The sequence below is a fragment of the Ischnura elegans genome, chromosome 2 (genome assembly GCF_921293095.1).
Source record: "Ischnura elegans chromosome 2, ioIscEleg1.1, whole genome shotgun sequence".
Lineage (NCBI taxonomy): Eukaryota > Metazoa > Arthropoda > Insecta > Odonata > Coenagrionidae > Ischnura > Ischnura elegans.
In genome coordinates, this window is record NC_060247.1 from 53,169,583 (window position 1) to 53,186,121 (window position 16,539).

Sequence of the window (16,539 nt, forward strand, 5' to 3'; positions counted from 1 at the left end):
CTTGGAAGGTCAGGAGTCAATTCATGTATGGTTAGATACGTGAATTGACTCCTGATTTTTCTGACACATTTCATTAACCAGAACAAACTCACCCGTACGGGTTTTATAAGGGTTCTTATCATTTAATTAAAAATTTATGCACACAGCCTACAATACTCAGAAGAGAAATGCATATTTGATGCATATATACTAGAGATGTGCGAATAGTATCCGTGAATACTTGAATACTAGAAAGCATTTCATATTTGAGATCTCGAATAATTATGCTTAAGGTACCTTCTCGAATGCCTCGAATACTTTGAATTTCGCATCATACACTGTTGCATGCACGTCGTTGGTAGTTGACTCAGAAACAACGTAGTGGACTCTTTTAGAGCATGCAGCACCGTTTTAGGCAAGTTGACGAACTACATCAAATTCGCGGATTAGAGAGGTGAAAAGATTCGACGTGGGGAACCGAAATTGATCGGGTGAAAAAATCCGAAAATCCCCGGTTTCCCCCAACAGGAGAACCTCAGTACCATGGGATAGTAACTACGAAGCGCAATTCCCAAAATCCGCTACCCCCTCCATCCATCACCCCTTGGCCCCTCCTCTCCGAAATCATACAAACGCAGGGTATTACTAAGACCATAAATCAAAAGCTTCAAAATAAAATATCATGTTACAGGAGAATAATAGAATCGTGTTTCACCCTTCCCTCTTTCTCCCCCACAGACCTTTTTCTGCCTACCTGCTTTGAAGTTCCCCATTTCTGGAGGTCAACTGCTTCATGAATCATCTACAAGCCCAAAAGGTGTCTAACAAAGACTTTCGGCAATTGATACTACACCTTCATTGGATTGAAACATTAGTAATGTGCGCGTAATTTAAAAAAGAATAAGACCAAACACGGCGTGTTTCTGACTTAATTTAAGCATTTTACGCAAGGAAATAAATGTAAAAATACGATGGAGACTAAGCATTCTGGTGAAACTCGATATCCTCGCAGATGAGCATCTCTGAAGTTGATGCCGTATTTTTTTCCGAAAACATATATAAAGTTACAATTTATGAGTCATGCTATAAATATCTATTTTCACACTCACAGACGAAGGGATATTTTCTCAGATTATTTGGTTTCTCCGTGATAGCAATTCAAATTCCTCTGCTTATCTCGTGAGAACTTCCAAAGATGGACTGAAAATAAATGAAGAAGAAGAAAATCCGCGGGAGAAGCACGTGCATTTTGCAAAACTCCTCAGATTGTCCGCAAGCACTTGACAGTAGGAGAGGGGTAGTAAAGAGAGCCTAGGAACCTGTTATGATGTTAGTTGAATCAACTATATGCCCAAATTGTCTCCATAAAATTAAAATATTCCATTAATCAGCTAAATTCCTGTTTGAATCCTTTAAAGGAAATCACAATTACTCGCAAAAATCCTGAGTTTTACTGCTGCATAAGCAACCTAGTCAAACATTCCCGTATTCATAGTTTTTTTCGTCTGTCCCCTTGAAAAACAATGATCAAGGTTCCACTGTATACCTTTTTATTTATACATTCATCAATAGAAGAAGAAACGTACATTTAATATGCTTTGCGCAATTCTAGTATTCGAGGTATTCGAATATTCGAGCAATGATTTAATATTCAAATTCGATATTCGAGTTTGAGAAATCTGCTATTCGACCCATCTCTAATATATACCCACCATTGTATAGCGTTTCACGTGCAAAGAATTATTGCTCAAGAAATATCAGGGAATGCTGTTTCCCAGAACATGCACCTCAACATACTGACAACCATGAAAAAAGTAATGACTTTTCCAAAAACATTGTCTTTAGCTTTAGAGCTAATGGGGTAAAATTTTTCCTTCTTGAATTTTTGCAACAAATTCCCACATAAACTTAGAATCAATAAAAGAGCTTCAAATCAGAGAAATGAATTGGCAAAAGAGCTCACTCAAATATAAGTGTTGAATAAAGACAATATTAAAAATAAACCAAGCCACATTTAAATTAGACCCTTTTCCTGCCCAAACTGTTATTATTGATAACATAGGGATTAAGACATTTTACACATTTTTAGGATAAGGAGACATAACCCTCATAACATATAGACAGCCATTTTAATGATGCAGTCTACTTCTATGCACTACAAGCATACATAAAGGTATTAAATGGGTAACAAATTTAAAGATGTGGGATGTCAGTAAATGAACTCATCATATTCCTTAGAAATACTACTAACTTTTCCTATAAATAGATACGGATATATTTTGTCTTACATCTTAACACCAAAGAATAGGACAAGGAGAATTTTTTTTCTCTCTCGGTTTACAGCATATAGATCCAAATTTAAACCTTCAAATCCACTCAGGAACAATAAACATATATCCATAATAATATGAAAACTAGGACTGTTTACCATTATTACAAACATTAGAAGTTGATAGTCCTAAAATCTTATCAATGTAGACCATAGCATGAAACTTTTAACCTCCTACTTAAGAATGAAAAACCACTGCATAACCAAATGAAAAATCATTTCAACAAAATAAATGAACAAGAAGAGGGAAATTGAACTCGCAATTAAAGCAGAGTACAGATTAATTGATGTTCGATCAACCATTCTTCGGATTGATTATTTATCAGCCCAAAGCAACCAACCCTACTCCATCACTTACTCTTCATTTCCAACTAGCATACATGTACTCTCAACTGCAGACACTGTAAACCTTCATATTTCGCTCAAATGAAAGGGTTTGCTGCTTTTTGACCCAAAATGTTTACCAACAACAAAAATCAAATTAAGCACATGAGGATGTGCACTATGAGTTTTGTGAACCATGATAATTGGATGCTCCATAAAATTAATAATTCCCTCATAGTGGCTGTTTAATTTTTTAGTAAGTTACTGACATGTGGTAAATGACCGAAGTCATGTGATTGGGATTTTCTCGAAAATCCTGAAAAGGTACCTTATCATTGCCATTGAGACATTTGCAGACCTTGAGGTAGAGTGAACTCGCATTAAAACGAAATCATTCATTAACAACCTCTATAAACATTTTGAGTGATATTCCATAACAATTTTCTTCTTGAATTTTCTTGAGAATGACACCCAAACTGATGCATCATGAACACCAACAATAATAGCAAAAACTGATTTAAAAAGTTGAATGTATGTCCAAGGATAAGTTCTACCATTTTCCAATATAAAAATTGATTGAGTACATTCAAAATAGATAATTGATACACATTATTATACAGTTGAGGACCTCAAATCCAGAAAGCTTGGGACCAAAGGGTTTCTGGATATCTGGTCTTCATGATATACTTTGTTAATTAATCAATTTATACATGCATTCAGGCTCTTGCGCTCGATAGTTGAGATCCCTACGTGTCCCTGCGTAGGTTGTTAGCATATGTTCATAGCGTGTGCTAACTTCCTACTCATCCCAGAACAAGGCTCGGAGAGTGGTGCCACAAGGTGGCTAGTCTAAACACAATGTTCCGGATTTCTGGTTTTCCGAATTCGAGGTCCTCAACTGTATAAGATAAATGTCCTAAATCACTTCAGGCTTTACTTGTGGAAATAACTTACATCCATTCCTATTACAGAAAATTCTTTTTAATACTTCTTTAAATTTTAAACACTTCTCTGTACAACACACTATACAAACAGTACAATGCATATACTACATGTAAGAGGATAGAACACAACGGTGAAACACACTGTACCATAAAGAACAATGTTTATCATAGTACAAAGTGATTTTAAAAAATTGAAAATGGATTAAATGCATTTGAGAAATAAAGGAAAGCCATGTTGGAAATAAAAAAATTAAACAAAAACAAGTACAGAGACTGCTGATTATCCGGCTACAGTTATTTTTGTTGTGGCCAATCCGTTCATGAGTTTTACACCTCTTCGACAATTACCGCGACTTTTCAAAAAAAATTAATCTGACGCCTAAGCACCAGGATTTTTGCATTTTAATGTAAGTTTCACTGGGCTCATTATTTCCATTAGAATCCTCTTCACAAAAGGAAATTTTTCTATTTATTTTTGACAAAGAATGTTTCAAGTTTACTTGAACGTCTGCTCTTGCATGCAGACGACAATCAGCGGCGGGAAAAAACTCTTGATTGAATTTAGAAGATTCTTCAATGGTTAACCAACCACAGATTAAGATAAATGTTATTTACAATCTATGATTCTATATTTCATATTGCAAATGTGCATTTATTGCTGTCGCCTCGCATTCAGCTGAATACGGCCCAAATGTAACAGAGATTTCGTCGCACTCGGACATATTAATGCCATGGCTAGTCAAGTTCAACTTGGAGAGGAAGGGAATAGCATTAGTGTAAACAGCGGGGGAAGTGGAAGTAGAGATAGCATGATTCATAGCCATGAACTCGCCTGCTTAGACCAATTGCCCAAAGTCTTGGTTTCCTATAAGTGCTGTTGTGCGATGAGGTGATCACGTACCCATTACCTTCATGGAACCTCAGTGTTCATGTTATCTAAACATCACGGTGCGCAATTGCATTCAGTTCTGCAGCAGTTGCATACCAGGCAACTTGTACGAGATGAGACTATGCAAAGTGGTGCCTGAAATTGTAGTTTTTGACGTCGCATAGCACTTTTCAAGCATTCATGCACACCAATTTTCTGAATCTGTGATCTTGCAGACATGGGTGTGCGGTTTTCGAAAACCAGGCATTACACAGAGCAGTAGGAATACAATTACAATAACGTTATCGCCTCTAAAAATATAGAACAGTAAAAGATAGCTGTGAATGCCGGACAGCAACCTTAAATAACAGACAATGTGCAAAAATAGTATTGCTAGATTTACATGAATTATGAAAATTAAATGAAGTTTAAGCGAAAGTTTGGATAGTTTGAGTTTTCTGATTATTCATGTCGCCTCTCCCCATTAATGGCCCGGATAATCGAGAGTATGCTGTATTTCATTGGAATGAAGGGAATTTTAAAATTTCAAGAAGATCAGCTTATGACACTTATAATACTCTAAGAAATAGGCATAAAATTAGCTACAATTTGAAAAAAATAGGTGCTTCAAATAACGATTGCAGTCTTAGCCTAGCTCCTGACAGGCAAACACCTATCCTCTGGGATAATAAAAAAAAGGTTTTTGAATAACATTTTCCTTCTAATTTTCATTGATATTTTGATTTCCTGTCTTAGGAAATATTCACTTTAGCTCCCTCTGCCTTAGTAAGTTTGGGCAATAAAATTTACAGCCATTCACAGTAAATTTAGGTCTGGGCACCACATGTGGAAGCAAATAACTAATCCACTGCTTTAAAGAAATAACAGGTTATACTTTTGATTCTCAGGAATTTGATTCTAGAATTAAACTTCAACTTACGGAAAGATTCTTCTAAAAAGAAGAGCTAAAAATTTGACCAAACAAATTGTCGACACTTTACATATGAACAGTACTTATCCTCAACATTTATTCATCCATAAAAAGTTGATCTGAGGACATAAACATTCTTACAAAGATAAAGTTAAAAAGAAAAATAAACTTTTTTTTAACAATGTCAGCATAGGTAACTAAGAAAAAAAGCTATCATTTCTAACGTAAGCTTAGATGCAATTATAATATCTTATAACATCACAAATTAAAATATCCTATCAATAAATGTTCTGCTATTAACTTGAGGCTCAAGTTAAAGAAAAATACTTATGGTTAACACAAATATGACAGCTCACACAAACCACACAACTGAAACATATTTAAAAGGAATCATTCATATTGAAATACCTTATGTTTAAGACAATATAAGACATATGACAAAAATTAACAAAGTTCATTCCCATCTATTCCAATACATTAAGAGCGTGGAATTATTTAATAATAATATAAATTTAAATGTTAAAAATATATGCAAAAAAGGCTCCATCATACAAAATTCCACCTCAAAAATGAAGAATTAAACAAAGAATCAAAAAAATACTGAATTCACAAACATGGAAATGTAATCTTATAAAATAATTTTAATCATGCAGCATTTTAGAGCTACAAATGCATTTCCATCCATTCCAAATGACACAATTACTTTTTTTTTAAATGTATTAACATTCCACACCTTCAGTATTGCCCAATGGGAATCAACGCTTCTTGAAAATAAAAATAATGTGGAAAATTCAATTTGGTACAACGCTTGTGGAATATTTAAACATTTATTCTGTAAAAATGACAAAATTTAAGTTGCTTATAAGGAACAAAAGTGGAAACCATTTTCAACATAACTTTTAACTCTTTGTGGTATAAAAAATAGGTACTAAAAAATAATATTCTTTACCAATGTGACCAATATAGGAACCAAATAACATAGCAGTTTTTGAGAAGCAGTAAAAACTTAATATCCTGACATGTAGCACTCTATAATATTAATAATTAGTTTGTATCTTGCTTCTCCCATTGGATGCAAGAAGAATTAAAGATAAGACAGGTATTTACAAGGAAATTTAACTCTCCTTCGCAAGAAGAAACAACAGAGGACTGCCACAGAAAAATAAACTTCACTTATCAAGTAAAGAAAAATTAGAATTTAAAATTAAGACACTTTTCATAAGAAAATCAATCCTACGATAACAATACAAGGTAAGAATGTTGCACAACAGTAAAGCCCCACTTTTACACAATGGATGAAGGGAATGAATCAACTTAAAATAAAATTTAACAGAGAAGTTTCTCCGACGTTATTCCTACATTTTAATTAAAATATGTACTCAACTCGGTCTCAGGAATTACATAATCTGGAGGGTGAGTTTAAAATATTGCAATGATTGTCCTATATTCTTTGCTGACAATATATAAATGAGGTCAAAAATGCAATCTTGCTCAAGTTTAACAAAACACATTTCACTTATACAGAAGCTGAGAGAGAAAATAAATATTCCACCAGTCTTAGCAGCCATAATTCACAAACTCTATTCAGATAAAGTTCACCACATTATGAATATCCACTGTTTTTCCCATATTAATGCTAGTTTCACATTCTATCACAAGAGCTTACAATGGATTTATGAGATCCTATAATATTGTTTAATAATGGGGAACTTGCATGAATTTTTTTTATTTCATAGGCGGACAGAAAATTATTTTCTGAATACAACAAAGAAAACCGCATGTAAATCTGAGTTTTCCTTCGCGAGATATTTAATGATAAATATTACGAATTCTAAAGCGCGGGAAAAACTCCCTCACCCCCCAAGCCACTGCCGACGAAGCCTCGATGACGTCAAAGGTGCCTAAACATCACGCGAAGCTATTGTTGTGATTGTTTGTAATAGTTGCCAGCAGTTGTGAGAGCTTCGTTTGTTAGACGTGTTGATTATTTTATATTTAAAGATAAATATCCGACGATAGAGGCTTGGAAGCCCTCGTATTTTGCATTATTTATAATATTAATATCTGAGTAAGGGCATAAAATATAAAACTGGAGCAGTTAAACCAAAAATTTGATAATACCTAAATAACATCGTTGTAGGAGTCTGACCCACGGCCATTGGAAAGGGGATACGTTAATTGTAAGTTGATGTTATCGACGGCATATCATTCATTTAAGTATGTAATTAGAACGATTTTGATGTTTACTAATGTCCGCTTAGCTTTTATATACAATAACTTCATCCGTTTATTCGTAGGTACCGGAGAATTCGTCGTTTAGGACTGTCTGTGCTTGTATTATGGGGTGAATTCCAGTCAATGCAACTTTTGCTCGCTGATTGGAGACATCTAGGAACATTTTTGTGCCAAAATAGTGTTATTTTCAACGTGACATCTCCCGTTAAGCTACTGCTAATAATCACAGTGCCAGTGGTTGTAATGCACAAAGTTTGACAAGGTTGAAAAATATCGGCCATGAATTATCAGTGTTCCATTGTGATTGAATTGTAAAAAGTGCTACTACGCTATCGATAAATGTCTAACAGTAGTGTAAAAATTGTCAGTGGCGTTCTAATCTCCGTTGTTCACCGTAGATATGACATTTCACGATCACGCTATTGAAATAAAAACTGTGTGTGAAGTTTGTTATTCCATTATTTCAACGAATAGTAGTGAGAAATGTCACCTGTGTGGGATAATTTAAGGGTTTAAATCAGTGAATAAATAGTTGCATTCATCATAACGAGTTCTGTTATTGTAAGTTGTACGTGATGAATATAAGAATGTGATAGTGACATCCAGTTTTTGATAAGAGTATTTGCCTATTTCCCACTATATTATTATGGTATATGCTAGTATATTGTTTATGGATTTACCTATATTATTGAAATAGGTTGTAGCTTGTGTGTGTGTTGGCAGCGGAACCGATTCGCGATCTCACATGTGGATTGTGTGCAGACTGTTTTGCTGTGAATTCGTACCGTAGGACGGATAGGACTACCTTCTCCGTTAATCCGGCGTTGCCAAATTCAACAGCACAGCTTACTCTAATGTCAACAGCACAGCTTACGATCGTTATCCTCCAGTATTACAAGTTTCTTTTACAACTCGATTTGCCGCCGACGTATAGCAATAATTTGTCTTAACAAATTCCATGAGGGTCGTGGCATCAATTTTTGGTGTCCTAAAAAAGGCTGGTGTCCTAACACCCCATGCCACACGCCTTTTAGGCGGCTTGCGGGGTATTATGTAGACGTAGATGAATTTCAGGTGTACTATTCGAACGAGTGGCAACGTTATCATCCATTTTTCTGATAACCAAAACACACGAAGTGAAACGCTTGTACTTCATCATCCCGATGCCGCATTATTAATATCCCAAGTAATAATCTAGGCACAATAGCAATAGGAAAACTTTCCCAAGAATAACAGAACAAAATAAAGTGACGATGAGCGGCTAAATACTCCCTCAAAACAAATTTTACACCATGCGCTCAGCGTATTTCCCTACTCCCTAAGGTTGTTTAGGCACTTATGACGTCACGCCTGGCCTCGGCAACGCTCGGGTGTCTTCGCGCAGTGGTCGGCTCAGAGAAATTTTTCTCGATTTTAAATGCAATTTTTTTATTTCTTTTGATGTTGAATGGAGAAACTGAAGGTATTTTTGCGAGCTAATGTATCCATTTGACTTATTCAAAATAGTTTTTAGAGCAATCTACGACCCATGCAAGTTCCTCATTATTGGTATAGTAGAGAATGTGCATTATACCATTTTACTTAGTGACTTATCGAAAAAAATTCATGATATTAGTTTACAAGTAAAAATACGAGGATGATTCCACACAAAGTAAATTGAAAAAATTTACTAGAATTAAAAGAAATTATATATAGCAAGGTATAGCAGTGAAGCTTAACTGTAGAACTGTTAATTATGAAATTTTGACCATAAGACTAGGCCATCACACCAAAATCTAAAATACACTGACTCTATAAATGAAAAACAGACTATAATAATGATGATTCCAATACATTACTTTGAAGTCAGAAGATGTACTGCTGAATGAGACTGGAAAAAAATCATCAAGCTTTCCCAAGAAAAAATAGACCAGTATAAGGGCAGATTAGGTAGACCTGGCACAATCATCATGTTTGACCTATAAAACATATTACTTATGGCTTAAAGACAACTTCATCAAGGGCCACAGTTTCAAACAATATCTCTTCAAATTACGCCAAACTGGGTGTGTGGAAGATAAAAGTAGAGAGCTGCTCTTATGCCAAAATTAACCTGGATATGGAAGAGGGTATGCTGGCCGCAATAGAGTGAGATATACGGATACTAAAATGATGAGAAAAAAACCACAAGATGCCACTCTATTAAAACTCTAAGATGCCACCACAATGGATAGAGGTGAATAAGAGGCTGACTGAGGTGACTTGTGAATAAAATGGCTGTAATATTAACTATCTACATACCTCCCATCATCATCTTTTCCTGGGAAGGGGTGTGGGTCTGCGGAGTATAACCAGAGGGTCCGGGAACGTCCAACATGTGATGGTAATGCATAGACTGAGGGTCAGATGGCCTACCATCCCCCTCTATTTTTAGACTTTCTCCCTCTTCCTCATCCTCCTCTTCTAAATCATCTTCATTGTCCCCAGCTGCTGCACCAGAATTGTCCAATGCCTAAGATGAAAATTGTGGTTTTGGATTACTGGTGTAGGTTATCACTTGATTCGCTCAGGCCAATACTTCAACATTTCTGCCATCATCTGTACCTTTAGAAGCAATTAATGCTAAATAATGTAACCCCCCTTGGAATTTTCCACCTCAAGTTAATATATTTTATTGAAAATGAATAGCTCTCCTTTATTTCTGGCATTTCGTTCAGGCATAATGAGGAAATTTAAGCAGGGTTACAAAAATGTCACAAAAAGCAATTAAATATTACAATTTCCACACTATACCAGTCCTAGGAACCCCTAAAAGAATTCAAAATACCATTTTAGTATTAAAGAAATCTGGATTCCTGCATTCTAAAGCAAATACATCAGCCATTCTCTATGTGAAGAGTGATACTAATAAAGCTGATAACACCTTAAAGAATTTACAGCATTCTGCAAGAATCAAAATTTAACATCAACATAAGTTCCTCACCTCATCACCACACTTCATGAAAAGTTATGCACATGGTCAATGCATTCCGTGTAGTGATGATTTCTTCCAACTTGAGTAATTACTAGCAGCCATCTGTTGTTGGACTTATGTAAGTTCATAGAGACTCTATAATCACCCAAGACCATTCACTTCAGGAGGAAACCTGCCTGCTAATCTTTCTCAACAAATATTGAATGTAAACCGCAGGTTACCTGCCCAAATAGACATGCTGAACATCTTCAATTGAGATTTTCCTACGCAAGCCAACAATTAACTAGCATTTGTGTCACTGCCACTATGCTACTTCTGAGCAGATCTTAAAGGTTCTGCATGTCATATAAGATTCGGGTAGCAGTGTTCTTCCTTGTTTCAAGGAAGAAGGTAACTTCAACCATTTGTTGCAATGTGAGCCCCACCCACAGCCATTGTCCACGGTCAGCTGTAGGCTGATATGGTGGTACAATAAATGAATACACTTTGGTGTTATTTGCAAATCAAGGGTTACAACAACTTTCCTTTTGTCTCTAGCTCAGTAAATACAAATGTAAAAAGGAACTCTTAACATATTTTGTCATATAGTTATTCCTTAAACAATTTCAATGATAATATCAGCTGACGACTCCAATATTAATGGAGAATTTAATTCGAAAGCAGTAGATAAGAATATCAAGCAAAAAAAATTCATGGCCATAGATAAATGGTCTACCAAAGCAAAGAGAAGCAAAATTATCTCCGCCCCTAGTCAGACAGGTATAGTGTTATCAGGCACTGGACTGAGTCAAGGGAACAGGTGTCTGAGTAGACCCAAACTTCAACTGGGAATGTAAAGAAGTTTAAATGGCAATCGTGAAGAAAGTATCAATAACAAACTTCTATCACTTATATAAAACTAGGAGGATATAATTATTCCACCATCATTACCATTAAAGCTAAAACAACTAAGATGATCCTACACAAAGTCATTATATGTATAAGGCAAAATATAAACTTCAAACATAATTTCAAGTTTCCATGGCAAAATTTTGGAAAATTCCCATTAGTTACGTATCTTCAAAAATATTTGAAGAAACAAAAAAAATACATAAATAGAATGGACGATTACATTGCCATGTGCGACCCAATGCACACTGCATTGGGAAGATAGGGATGAGCTAGGCTGAGGATCTTTCTCCTGACATATTTCATCAACTAGGGTCATTACAACCTTTCTTCCAACACCATATTGGATGAAGGAAAGAAATATGTACTTAATGTGTCACGAAAAGGACTTACGTGCACACCCGATTTCCAACTAAGTACCACATCAATAAATTCTTTAACTATGCCAAGGGCAGGGATTCATCTAAATATACTTGATGATGTTCCATCACCATTCAAGTACTGGGAGCATTGTATTATTAGCTCTCTGTCCTTTATCTACCTTAAAATCAATTTTTTGTCTTAACTCCAGGGCATCTTTAATGATCCCCGTTTTGTAGTTCTCGTATTCAGAAGAGATAGTGGATCAACTTAAGCCAATAGCTTGGCCCCGAGCAATATGTTCAGCTTTCCCGAATTTCCCTCATACCTCAGCAGAATGGCAATGATACATTCCTTGATTCTTCTTTGTTCAGTTCCTCTGACACAAATTAGCATTACAGGTAGTTTGCTCACCCCTTCTCCACCTTGTTTTTCAAGTTTCTCAAAGCATCTCTTGCAAGCTTTTGTAGCTAAAATATCACTTATGGATATGTCATATTCCTGAAGGGTGATACCATTTGTGCTCTTTCCTGCTCTGAACATTCATAAGAATTCCCTATCTACCTAAAATAAGTAGTCCAGAGGAACATAACCTAGAATACCTACCATGCATTAGTGGCTAATTAGCAGTAATCTGTTTTGAATTTGATTCCTGCAGTCTTCAGATTTAATTTTAACCCATATAATTAAATTAAATGCAAAATCAACAACTAGAAGCTTACTTATGGTTTGCATAAGGTATTAATAAACTTCAGCCAATTTTTGTCTCTTCAAGCCAGTTGCATGAAAATGCTCTATTTTCAATTGTCTTTCATAAAGAGGTTGAAAATTATTGGTGGCAAATTAAATATGCATGAAATAAAATTAAAGAGTATATTTAAAATCAGAAAAAATCCCATGTAAACTTGAAAACCACAGTACCAAGTTTTTATTCACACAAGGGGAATTGAATGTAGCATAGGAAGGATGAAAAATCATCTCTTCTAGTAATGCAGAATGGAGGTAGTTTAAGGAAGAGCCACTAGTAACACCAGCTTCCCTTGGGAATATATTTGATCGAAAATACAAAAACATAGAAGCACCCTAGATACTTCAGCCAGAAAATGAAAAAAAAAAAAAACAGATGGGAGATAGAACTGCTATTGCATTACGTTTGAGCACAGCAATGTAAAAAATATGAGAAATCTTCAGAGAGGCTGAGAAATAATGAGAATATTATCAAGACATTGTCAGGAATCACACCATACCATATTCCAGCGATGCCAGATAACATCACCAAAGAGCATAACAGCTGTCCCTTAACATACACTACATGTTTACTGAACAGATTCTACAGAAATACAGTTAAAATATCCCATAAGGTTTGCTAAGCACACCAAGGGTTCACATTTCACTGAAATCTATTCAATCTTACCTGACTTCCATAGTCGTGTTCAGTTTTTACAGTATCAAGATCAACACCTCCATCTTCTTCATACTCATCTTTACCCTGAAACAGACAAGGAAATAAGATTAGCATGGTCAATGCAAATTGTGGCAATGGCAAACATAGGTCCAGAATGACGTAACATGAGAAAAACGAATAACGATCCTCAAAAATTGAACCCCTCAGTTCAAGACAACAATGAATAAGTTATAAATTTTCATCTTAAGCTAAAAAAACACAATTATCGAAACCCACATAGGAAATACCATAAATTCAAACAAAAACGAGGGTTTGGTGAAAATACAAGGGTAACATTAGCGCAGAGTCACGACAACCAGCCCGTCAACGGGTGAAGCCTAGTAGAAGAAATGATAAGTTATGATTGCACTATGGCCACTGTAGACAAATATGGGCGCACAGATAAAATACTAGGAGCTCAATACAAATTTCCCACTTTTACGAGCAAGCTATGAAAAATATATCCTCATTATATTCAACAAATTCCGCCACTAACTATATCAATCTAACCATTGATGAGATATACAGGACCATGTAATTTAAAGACAAGTTTGTAAAAATGAATCAACCCATGGGTATTTCAGAATTAAGGATAGAATGGAACACACCTCTTCATCTATCCCAGATGGCTCATGTAGATCTCCACGGACTTGTATTTCTCCATGTGTACGAGGCCTGGGGCTTTCCGCTTCCTCATCCACAGCTTCAACATCATCATCAGAAGCTCTGCCATCATCCCTCTGGCCACTTCTTTGAGAATCTCCTCCTGATGGAGAACCAGGCCCACCTTGCCCTAGGTTACGTCGCCTCTTGTGAAGTGACCTCCTACCATTACCAGAACCAGGAGGCGGTGATTCTTGCCCAGTGGATGGCACGATAGGGCCATTACGCACACTTATGTCAGGAGGAAGATTTGTTGGAAGGCTACCAATTGGGGCTGCAGCAACCTCTTGGTCACTTCCACTTAAGCCCCTGATTTGTAGAGCCTCAGCTGCTCTCAAAAGAGATGCAAGCTCCTCCTGTGAAACGTTCACCTCACCACGATACATGAAGTCAACAAGGGCACGAAGGTCTCGATGCCTCATGTCCTTCATGAACACAATAGGGTGCTGACATGGATTGGAGACGAGCAGTGACTCAAAATATGCACTGCAAGCAGATAGAACTACCTGAATTTCAAAAATGAGAAAAATAATTTTACCACACAGCTTCCCGGATAGGCAATCTAAACACACTTCAAGCACATAGCTTATAAAAAGTACACACCCAAATCATTGAAAAGCATAAAATTTGAATATCCAAGAATTATTATGAAATCCCTAGAAATTATCACAATGAAACAACCACTGAAGTGGAAATGTATGAAGTCTGATAACGCCCAAATACAAGGACGCTTCCTCGAGTCAAATCTTAATCTCGTAAATACTGAAATACTTCATACCGAAAAAATTAGCACCGACGCATGTACGCTATCAGTCGATTCCAAAAATTAATAAAAATATTGACTACAAAAGAAACGAAGAAAAAATACCAAGGAATTGTTAATTCCGTGTCAAAGGTACATTGAAGCCAATTAAATAAATACAAAGTCCAAGGGAAGGTCAACAGCTTCCAAATAAATTAACGATACAAGAAGATGTCGAATGGACGTCGTTGGGGCGGTGGAATTTTCTGAAGGCAAAATCACATGGACAATAAAGCTTATCATGAGGCAATAACAAAACGTATACCTGTCAGGATGATCACAGATATTAATAACCAAAAACTCATTAGCATATTTCGTGAATTGTGAGAGTGAGCTCCTGAAGTATCCTAAACAGATCCAAAAAAACGCGATCGCAGAGTAACCATATCGTTACCCACACCATCTTTCAAAAATTAAAGGCAAGGGGCAAATCTCGAAAACGAATGCGAGGGTTTGGTATTAGTATATATTTATGGGGATTTAAGTGGAGAAGCAAACAATAAACACAAGAGGAAAAGCACCAAATAATTTATCCAGTTTCGGGGGATATTTTTCGTAATTCCCAAAATAAACACGGTAATTTACCTATCATTTATCGATGAAATTCGTTCGTTGAGATGAAAAAATATATGCAAAAAAACGTGCCACATGAAAATGTATAAAAAATAAAATACTAACCTTATGGCAGCGAATACTCCTCGCTTCGCAAGCCAAAGTCACATCTGCAAAGTGTTCGTTGGTTAGAAGCTTAGGGAAAGCACTTTGCAAGTTAGATTGATGGCTGTTCCAGCGGACACAGAATTGCTGTGGGGCCATCATCTTGTACAATTGGATATCTGCAAAAAAAGCAAAACACGTTACGAGGAATTTTCGTTTGCCGGCTTAACCCGAAGATACTTCACCAAATCAACATAACAGAGGATACTTCATAATGTAACAAACCCACAATTTTCAGAGTTTCGAGGGTGCAGCCACACTCGCTTAGGAACTAAAACCCGTCTACTTGCTCACCGCAATAGAACAAACATTAGAAAGATGAGCCTGTCCCAGCATGAAAAGCCGAGACTTCAAACACGTAAAATTTAAGTTAAAAATCAATACCGCCATATTACATCTACAGCGACTACAAGGATAAAGTCGAAATACAACTTCATTAATACACACATTATGAACAGCGTGACGTCCAAGGTAACCGTCACTCGTAAATGAACAATTACCGGTGTGGAATCAATGGTAAACTATACAGAGAATAACAACTCGGAATATATTTTAGAAATATGTATATAAAACTGGGGTTTATGGCCACACCTATCTTAATAACATCTTACCTTCAGTCAGAATATTGTGCGCTAAAATAAGTACCAAATCTTACACAATGGCTACCTTCAATACTTTGTTTCGGCGTTTCGTATGACGCTTTTAACCCCAGAGACATCTCTCGCAAGGGAAATGAATTAAGAGGGGGAACTGTCACGAAGCCCGAAAACTGATTATTTACGTGAAAATACTTAAAGACGATCACTCGCTTCCACAAAAACTTCATGATAATTGATAAAAGGACGATATGTTACTTACATCAATGCCCTTAATAACAATCCTGAAATCTAGAAATATCCCAGATGTCTTCGAAAATCTTAGACTTAGGCAAGCGGTTCCCGGTTAGAAGTCTGCCATCTTGTAAGTAATAACTTCATAAAGATAGCCAATGGGAGTTTCGCAGTAGTCCGGGCGGCAGACGTCGGAAACGGAACTACCCGAAATGCGTCCGAATATTACCGAAGAAGTTGTGCGAAGTTTCTTCCCTCTGACACAAGGGAGC

At 36.2% G+C, this 16,539-nt stretch overlaps 1 protein-coding gene across 5 annotated transcripts in view; it reads right to left on the reverse strand.

Annotated features, from left to right (window-relative positions):
• Positions 1–16,400, reverse strand: part of LOC124153742 (protein tramtrack, alpha isoform-like) — a 39,106-nt gene extending 22,706 nt beyond the window's left edge. Inside the window, exons 1-5 of one of the 5 annotated variants that reach the window (XM_046527081.1) lie at positions 16,296–16,400; positions 15,399–15,556; positions 13,864–14,424; positions 13,226–13,300; positions 9,891–10,101 (exon numbers count right to left, since the gene is read on the reverse strand). In XM_046527081.1, the coding sequence (XP_046383037.1) occupies positions 9,891–10,101; positions 13,226–13,300; positions 13,864–14,424; positions 15,399–15,539 (988 nt within the window). In that variant the 5' untranslated portion in view covers positions 15,540–15,556; positions 16,296–16,400. Of the gene's footprint in view, positions 1–9,890; positions 10,102–13,225; positions 13,301–13,863; positions 14,425–15,398; positions 15,557–15,666; positions 15,900–16,048; positions 16,152–16,295 lie in introns of those variants that run through there. The other 4 variants (XM_046527082.1, XM_046527083.1, XM_046527085.1 and 1 more) reach the window with 4 other exon arrangements.
• Positions 16,401–16,539: the final 139 nt, after the last annotated feature.